Source organism: Thalassophryne amazonica, chromosome 1 (assembly GCF_902500255.1).
Source record: "Thalassophryne amazonica chromosome 1, fThaAma1.1, whole genome shotgun sequence".
Taxonomy (NCBI): Eukaryota; Metazoa; Chordata; class Actinopteri; order Batrachoidiformes; family Batrachoididae; genus Thalassophryne; species Thalassophryne amazonica.
Window position 1 is genome coordinate 158387662 of NC_047103.1, and position 9257 is coordinate 158396918.

Sequence of the window (9257 nt, forward strand, 5' to 3'; positions counted from 1 at the left end):
CCTAAGCAACTAGCCATTTCTAGTGGGGCCTTTGAGCCACTAGTTTTCTTTGAAGTGACATTCCCCGCCCCCACCCCTTTATTTATACATACACACAAAGCCAAGGTCTCACTCAATCTGGCCATAAGTGCTACCCACCATTGTTCATGTCTGTACCTTCCCAGCCTAATTGTACACTGTACCAAAGATATTCTATAAATACTATATGCAGGAGCAATACCACAGGTTCAGTTCTATAAATGAAGTCAAACATTTTACAGTCCTTGTTCTGATGCATTAGCTCAGTCTTGCAAGAGCAAAAAGTTCTTTAACATTTTTTTTTAACAGAGAAAACTGGAATCAAAGAGGTTTTATGTTTTATTCTCCTACATTATGTAGCCACGTAGTGGCCAGCAGCTCTGTGGAACGTGCATAAAACTCGGACACCCACGAATATTAACACCACTCCCAGTGCTGAAGCTGCTCCACACATCAGGGCCAATGACTGAAATGAGGCTGAGGAACAGAAAATGTAGATTAACAGGTTTCTTGTAAGGGATGAGAGCAGAACATCAGTAAGAATGTTGACATTTAACAATTCTGTAAAACTAAGCTGATGAAGAAAAAAAACAAAAGTTGAAGATGTAGTTTTAGGGCTGTATGGCCAAGTCAGTGGAGGTCACCCCATCAGGATTCAAAAGGTTCCCCCCACGAGGGATTAGTCAGAAGATGCAGTGTGTGCTCATTACTTAATGGTAAAGTTGCATTTTGAGGAACCAAGTGGGGCCAAACTACAGCAGTCTTGAAAAAGCAGAGACAAGTTTCCTGGAAAATCCACCAGCTACTAGATAAGAGTCTAAGCCCTGCAGTTTAACACAAGGAATGTGGGGTGGGTGGGTTAACTTGTCACCTGCATTAAAACATATGGCTTCTTACCAGCTTGACTCTGTTCATGAGTCTGCATCAGATAAGATGGCTCTGGAAGCAACACCTCATTGTGCAACCTGTCATCCTTCAACAGCACCGGACCCAGAGCAGCCGTCCCCTCAAACTGTAGGTCTGGAGGAATGCAAGGAGCAGCAGTTAGCCAACAGCACCGGAGCAGATAGTCAACTTCCAACAACAGTTTTCCAAAGTTCCATCAGTAGCTTGTATTCAAGGTTTATTTTATTTCAAGAAGGGCAGTTAATGCAGAATAACAGACTGTAGTCATGACCCAATGTGCATGTCTGATTGTGGGAGGTAAACTGCTCAAACACCTCACAGAAAGGAACTGGACAGTGGTGGACTATGACCCAGGACCTTCTTACTGTGTGGCAACACTGTGTCCAAACTTTGTATCTGAAGTTAAGTTTGCTGTTGCTAGGTTCAGATTTTTAACTCGAGTTGGTGACTTTTCCTCCAGTGGAGGTTGTGAATGTGTAGACTGTTGTCTGTACCAGAATCAACACTTCTTCTCTTCCTCTTCACATTGCTGCAAGTTGTTTCACAGCAGTGACACAACTTATTGTCGCCACCTGATGCCACCCACCTGTCCAGAAGTAAGAAGACGTCAGTCCTGGTGCCATAGAGCTGCATATATGAAAGCTAGAGTGAGGACTCACGCCTGGTCGTGTGCCGGTGTTGCCAGCTGAACGGTCCTCCATTTAAAATCGGCCCGCCCTGCCTTCACTGTGTACGAGTCATGTTGGACCACAGCAGCGTCATTTCAGAGAGTCAGTAGCAGTACACCAATCACCTTGTTTCTGCTTCCAGTCATCAATCTCAGTGACATATCTGAAGCTTTTGTACGTCAATCATTTGCACATAAATTCAGCATTATTTCATTATAAAAGACGGGGGGGGAGGGGGTGACCAGAGCTCCACAGCAGCAAGACGTGCTGCTGTGCCCATGTCATTAGTGAAAAAAAAACAAAAAACAAAGATTATCACCATGTTTCTCTTGAAAACTGACTTTGAATGATTTAAGAGGTTTAACTTTGTCATCTGATTGTTAATAATCACATTATTCCCTTTGATTGCTTCGGGTGTAGAAAGACTCAGACGTGCTGCTGTGGTCCCAAATAATTTATGCACATTGAAGGCAGGGTGGACAATTCAGTTGTTGACACCAGCATGGAGCATGCTGCGCCATTACTAAAGAGGACAAACAGCTGTGCGTCTTGGAATTTTATTTGTTCTTTGGGTACTTTGTGTTCTTTGTCCCCCCCCCCCCCCCCCTCTTTGGTAGTGGTGGCCATGTCTCCACATAGGCATGGCACTGTTAGATTAGCTGTATCAGGGGTCCTCACTAGCTTCTATATATGTAACTATGGCTGGCACCCATCTCTGCATTCAATTTATATGGCAGCAAATCACTACAAAGTTGCCTCAAGGTGCTTCACACAAGTAAGGTCTAACCTCACCATCCATAATGTTAAGTGAATTAGATTTTAAAATGCCACCTGGTGGAGACACCAGTCCATCACAGATTACTTCACCAGCTGGGGCAGGTAAACATCTATCATTGGCTGGACTGAGAATACATATTAAGTGTCTTATCCAAGGACAGACGGAGGCTGCATGACTGGGAATTAAAATCAAACTCTACATACTGCAAGCCCAGCTCCATACAGTGAAGCAGGGGTCGAATCCCCCCCCGATTTGAGAACTTGTGACAGGTGTAGGAAGTGAATGACGACTTCTTGTAGTACATAGAAGCAGTCGAACAAAACACGATTACGCGTCACCTTTCTTTGCACTCACCTGTTTGCTTCGATCAGAAAGGAACACGCTTTGTGCTGCTCGTCAACAGGAACAGAGAGCACCGTTGCTTTCAGCAAACATGTGATGTAGAGCTTCACAGAAAACAAAGCACTGACACCAAGTGTCTCACGCAGCAACTTAAGTGCTTTAAATTGCATGGCAGTCATATCTGTGGCACACTGCAAACTTTCTAACACGAGGCGGTACATCTTGTACTAGCTTACCAAGTTGCTGTGAGTCTGGTGGAATCTGAAGGCTTTTAGCTGGAAACGAAGTTTAGCCTCCTGACTTCTTGGCATGAAGTAGGACTTGTCTCCCGTCAACTTGGCATCAGTTAAACAACTAAGTTGGTAAAATACAGGATTAATTTTTATGATTACAAGAACATTCTGTCACCCCAAGCTTTCATGGACAACAAATCCCTTTAAGAAGCACATGAGGTACAGCAGACTACAAACGTGAATTGTGACATTTACTACAAACGTTAGTGCTCTTACCCGTGGTTTTTGATGAACCGATGTTTGGGCTGGGAATTTGGGTTGGAGTCAGCAGTGGCCACACAACTGTCCACATAGACCCTCAGTGGGATATGATGTCCCTGGAGGACTGACGCCTCGATGTGCATCATGTCATTGATGTAAACATGGGAAGCCCTGTCTGTCTGCCAGTCCTCTGATCAAATACAAAGACAATAGAAGTGGAAAAGCAATGCTGGTTCCACATAGTGGATTAGATCACATTAAAACCCGATCCTTGGTGGGGTGGACTGCGTCACTGCAGCAGTAACAGGGTGGAACAATGAGACAGAAACACTTAAAAAGTGTAGCAAATGCATCAAATCCTGTTTTCACTGACAAAGTCACGTTTGAAGTGTTTTCTGTGGAGTAACTTTGGAAAACCTTTAGTGTGTCCCAATCTTTGTCCTCGCAACCCAAAGTATGGAAAGTTTTCCACTGGTCCCTGATCTACTCAAGCCAGCTCAGTCAGAACACCCGACAAACTCATTGTGGGCAGTGTTTTGCCTCATGAGGACCAGGATTGGGAACCACTTTCTTCAATCATGTCCACAATGAACCCACATATTCCAGCAACATGATTCAGTATGTTTGAAGATTCGTTTTCCCAATCAAACTTGCACACTTTAGGAATCCCTTACATTTTTCTATGGAGCCCACAACCGATTTTCCAGAAGCTCCAAAGTTGTAGTGAAGTTATACAGCTGTTTGGACCCACCACTTGATACAAGTCCAACATCTTTCATCATAAAATCCAAGCACATTGTAGATGGTGACCAGCAGGGTTCCAAGCAGATGAAGGAATTTTGCATCAACTACTCTAGGCAATGGACCCAAGATTAGAAGTCACATGATATTTGGGTGGGCTTGTAGTAGGCCAAATGTTCAGAGTGAGAATTCCAATCTTTGGAAGTGACCATGCAGCATATAAAATACATTGCAATTAAAATGCACTGGTCATTGGGAAAACTGAGGAGAAAAAGGTCTTAAGTGTGGCGGTTTAAAAAAATCCCCACCTGACATTAGACGCAGAGAAAAGTGCAGCTGATTTTCCGTCAAGATGTTGGACTCAAATGGCTTCCAGGTAGACCTCAACGCATCACTATTCACATAATGCAACCTGTGGGGACAGTTTTACAGAGAAGCATTTTACTGCACAGATTTCATCTGCTGTACCCCCCCATATTAATCTCAGCTTTGTCATTATACAGCACTTGATGCATATACAAAGAGCACAAGTGCAATCCTAATGAATTTTTAAAAAATTGTGAATTGATTAATGTAAAGATAACTGCTGTGCAGTTAACTGTACTAATGGAACATTAAAGTCTTTGTGACAATATTTCCATTTAGATTATATAATCATTTGCCAGGTACTGATAGCTCGGCATTAGGCAACATTAGCTACACTTGTAGTTATAGTTTAATAGTGCTGGGTTGAAAAGATCGATTTTTTTTCAAAAGTTATATCTATATGCACTTCTTGCCAGCATTATAAAAGCATGTCTGAAAAAAAATTACACTGCAGTTGGGACATTGCACTGTTTCCAAGGGTGCATATTAGCCATTGCAGGCAAGAAAAGAAAATCATCCGCCATTTAATTCAGTCTTTTTCCCCGTTTCTCATAATGTGCCATTTCCATGGAACAGCGCATGAAGATTCTCTAGTGTGGCATGTGTGAGCCGCATTCTCCTGCTGCAGGATAACTTTTCTAATAGCTGTTCTCCTGCTGCAGGAGAACTCTTCTAATAGCCAATAACTTTTCTAATAACTCTCAAACAGTTGCCTTTTGAAAGCCAAATTTTGTGAAGTAATAATATGTTGCATAACTAAATCATGTAACAGCTCAAAAACGGTTTTAATAACACTAAAACTGAGATCGGAATAATCGATTCTGATTCTTAAGAATCAGAATCGAATCAATACCCAGGTCTAGTGTTTAACACCCACACTCAAGCCACTAAAAGGCACACACTAGTACCCAAAAATATGCATTTATTAGTCAACTGAATCCTAGTGATGTAGCACGGTAAATGAGATAGGAGAGTGTTTGGGCTTCAGATCTTCCCACCTATGCTCCTCCCCTTTAACCATTTATGGTTGTCAGGGAGTTGGGTGGAGTCTGGCATGACTGAGGCCAGCGGGAGTCCCCGTGCATGTGGTAATCAACTGACCTCGCGCCAACAGCCAAAGGATACTGTGGTCACTTGGGCCAGAGCCCGGGTTTTAGCTGACTGGACAGAGTGTCCGCCTCCTATGTCAGGGATCATGACCTGAGGGGAGCGAGTGGGAGGAGTCAAAAACACAGCGAGCTGCTACACTGCCACTGCCAAGCCTGAGACTACTGGAGCTTCAAACCTGCTCCTCAGGAAAGTGATTATCACATTAGATCAGTTCTTCATTAGACACAGTCTAAACGTCACACGAGTCTAAAATATGCAGTTTTGGGACTGGATTAACATACAGGGTATGTTGTACCTACAGATGCAATCTCAAACAAATCTGATCAATTTAGCATATGTTGACTCCTTTAAACCTTTGGACACCAGAAAGACACCATTAATGTCGTTTGGACAACGCAACCAGAGATCGCTGAGGATGACGCTTTACCTCGGATAGTGACATTCAATCACCACCTCAGCAGGGTTCGTCTTTAAAATAAAGGTGTTGCCAATGGGCGTCGGCAAGTAGCTCAGAGAGAAGGTGTAGATGAGAGACTCTTCAGTCAGCTGATGAAAGCAAGAGACAGTTTTTCCCCAGTTACAGCGCAGAAGATGGACAAAATTGTTAACCCCCCCAACACACACACATTCATGGTGCTGCTGCAGCTTTGCAGCTCCGTCTGGAAGAGCAAGATGTGGTCAGCAGCTTCCAGCGCGGCACAGCCTCCTAAAGTCAAGTCACTTGGGTGAATCAACTGATTGTTTCCTGAGAAAAACAAGAAACTTACATTTAAAACATGTGACAGTAATCAGCACCGAGTGACTCAACTTCACCAATTCATGTAGCACCACCTGCTGAACATCTAAAAACAAGCAACCGTTACCTAAAAAGTTCTGTTTGACCTCTACGGTGACCTTGCCGTCACCACAGTGCACCGCCACACTGTCAGCCGGCACGCGCTGGTCCACCTTCACCAGCCCCTAAGGCGAAGAGTCAGGCAAGTTACTTCTACAAACTTCTACAAGGCACAAACAAATGCAATTTGAGCGTACCTTTGGGTTCATGGTTCGAAGTGCCATCTCTGGAGTTTGGACAGCCTGCGTCCGCTCCCCTTCCGCTGCCCTCTGCTGGTTTTCAAGAACATCTGCCTCCTCTGCACCAGCAGGAGACTTCAGTGCATCCTGTTTGTCAGCTGGCCTCCTGAGATGGTAAGACCTGAGCCGGTAGCTGACAGGAAAGCTACCGGCCTTAAGGTCCGACAGGTTTGAGTGCTGACCTGACAGAACCTGTGAGCCCATGGACATGGGTTCCAGAGAGTTCTGCTCTAGAGTCTCGTTAGGATTAATCTTAAGCGGGTTCTCAGCTGCACAAAGAGCTCCACCTGAGAGAAAGAGCACAAAACCTAACAAAGCTCCTGCTTTGAACCCCATTCTGGATAAATCACTCACAAACCTGTTTTTTTGGCTATGTCCTGACCTAAATGAACATAGAGGACCTTGGCTCCGCCCACCCTTAATGACTTGATTGGATTCCAGCTTGATTGGCTGTGCAGCCTGTTTGTCAGCTCCACACCTGGATGATGTGACATCTGAATCACGCACAGCTGATCCAAAAGTGCTCTGTTCCACGAAGGACAGATGAAAAGTGCACTTAAAAAATACAAGCAGCACCATCTGCTAAATCTCCACTTGTCATGATGGTGGTAATGAACAAAAACTTTCATAAACAAGCCTGACCCTAACGGTGAGTGTTTCTCAGTGCACCCGTGAGGCAAATCAATCAGGCACTGTCAAGGAGTTTGAACCCATGTCCCCCCACTGCTGCTCTGTAGTCTTGAATGTCAAGGCGGTCCGGTCAACAGTCTGCAGACTTAAGCTCAGTCGACCATAAAACTCAGATTTATGATCATCCTCTGTGAGCCGTCAGACATGTCAGTGAATGTTACGTTGTGTGCAAGCTGGTTGGCAGTATGTTACAGAGAGTAGGGGTCACGTCCCCAACATGTGCCAACACTTGACGATCACACATTTCTTTCATCCTAAAACTGTTTTCAGCTATTATCAGTCACTATATATGAAGGCTCAGATTGTGTAAAATAAGTTTTTATCTGCCTTTAACAGCTGGAGTTTTATCTTAAATTTTCCCAGACTCCTACATTTATTATTATTATTATTATTAGTAGTAGTATTTATTTTGGCATGTAGAAATTCTCCTGCCATAAAGAAAATTTGGATTGAAACAGCTCATTAAACATAAGTTCGATTGTGTTTTAAAGTAAAAGCACCAGATTTTTGCACAGACATCATTTTATCTATCTATCTATCTATCTATCTATCTATCTATCTATCTATCTATCTATCTATCTATCTATCTATCTATCTATCTATCTATCTATCTATCTATCTATCTATCTATCTATCTATCTATCTATCTATCTATCTATCTATCTATCTATCTATCTATCTATCTATCTATCTATCTATCTATCTATCTATATACAACCACAATTCCAATGAAGTTGGGACATTGTGTAAAATGTAAATAAAAGCAGAATACAATGATTTGCAAATTCTCTTTAACCTATATTCAATTAAATACACCACAAAGACAAGATATTTAATGTTCAAACTGATAAACTTTGTTTTTGTGCAAATATTTGCTCATTTTGACTGGAAAATCACTAAGGGCCCTTGGGCAAGGTCCTTAACCCCCTAGCTGCTCCCAGTGTGTGATGGGCGCCTTGCATGGCAGTAGCCTGACATCGGGGTGAATGTGAGGCATTGATGTGTAAAGTGCTTTGAGCATCTGATGCAGATGGAAAAGCGCTATATAAATGCAGTCCATTTACTATTTATCAGTTCACAAAACAGCTTTGTGTTGCCTATATAATATCCTACAGATGTGTCTGTCATGAATTCACCTGAAAATTAAAATGTGAGGTATGCAATGAATGGGGTCCGTGAGGGAGAGAATGTTTCCACACCTAAAATGATGAAATCAGAGAAATAAATATTATTTTCAGATTTTTCCACAGCGGTCATAACTTCACACAACCCTGCAGAAAAGATCTTGTATGAATGCAGCTGAAGTAGGCATTTCTTCATTTTCTCTCTCTCAAGACATACTCTAGTTGCCACGAGACCTGCTTGTTTGTACACTTGAGTAAGTGATAATTCATGTCTATATTATATATATATATATATATATATATATATATATATATATATATATATATATATATATATATATATATATATATGCAGACAAAAAATCTATTAATTATTTTACATCTGTTTTTACTTTTATGTCTTTAGCTTGTCATTTTATTATTTTTAAAATTCCATTTTTTCTGCCTTGAACCACCTTTTTGAATACAGATATCAGACAGATTAAAATAATGCTTTTCATGCTGCCATTAGATGTAAGATCTTGTGCACAAACCTGCAGTAAATCAACTGCAAGAACACAAAAGTCAACGTTTCTCATCATCCGCAGGCCGAACTGTGGGATCTTTCCAGTAAACACATATGGATAAAAACCATAATAGGGTTTCATCGATAGAAACTCCTGTTTTTTTAAGGCTAAATGAGCTTAGATCACTTCCCGTGGATACAGACACGCTAATCTGGGCTGACCTGCAGGAATACATTACAGGTCTCTGTCAGCTGCTGTTGTCAGGAACTGGCTTTTATCTTCTGCTGATCAGCGGCAAAACAGAGGAGGCGTGTGCATTTTGGATCACAGCGCTGGAGTGAGATTAGTCCATCCCCGCCAGTCAGGTCCCCTTAGCTGCTGATCTCTAACTTAGTTAGCAGCTCTAATACGGCCCCCAGGGAGGGGGTCCTAATGCGGCC

General features: G+C 42.4%; 1 protein-coding gene across 1 annotated transcript; it reads right to left on the reverse strand.

Moving 5' to 3' along the window:
- Nucleotides 1-370: 370 nt before the first annotated feature.
- LOC117517840 (zona pellucida sperm-binding protein 3-like) lies at nucleotides 371-6759 on the reverse strand. Its single transcript, XM_034179009.1, has 11 exons — nucleotides 6456-6759; nucleotides 6287-6383; nucleotides 6050-6168; nucleotides 5851-5969; nucleotides 4256-4359; nucleotides 3222-3396; nucleotides 2949-3066; nucleotides 2725-2816; nucleotides 1419-1510; nucleotides 916-1038; nucleotides 371-495 (listed from the first exon to the last, which is right to left on the reverse strand). The coding sequence occupies exons 1-11, from the start codon at nucleotides 6705-6707 to the stop codon at nucleotides 371-373; spliced, it is 1416 nt and encodes a 471-aa protein (XP_034034900.1). The 5' UTR covers nucleotides 6708-6759.
- Nucleotides 6760-9257: the final 2498 nt, after the last annotated feature.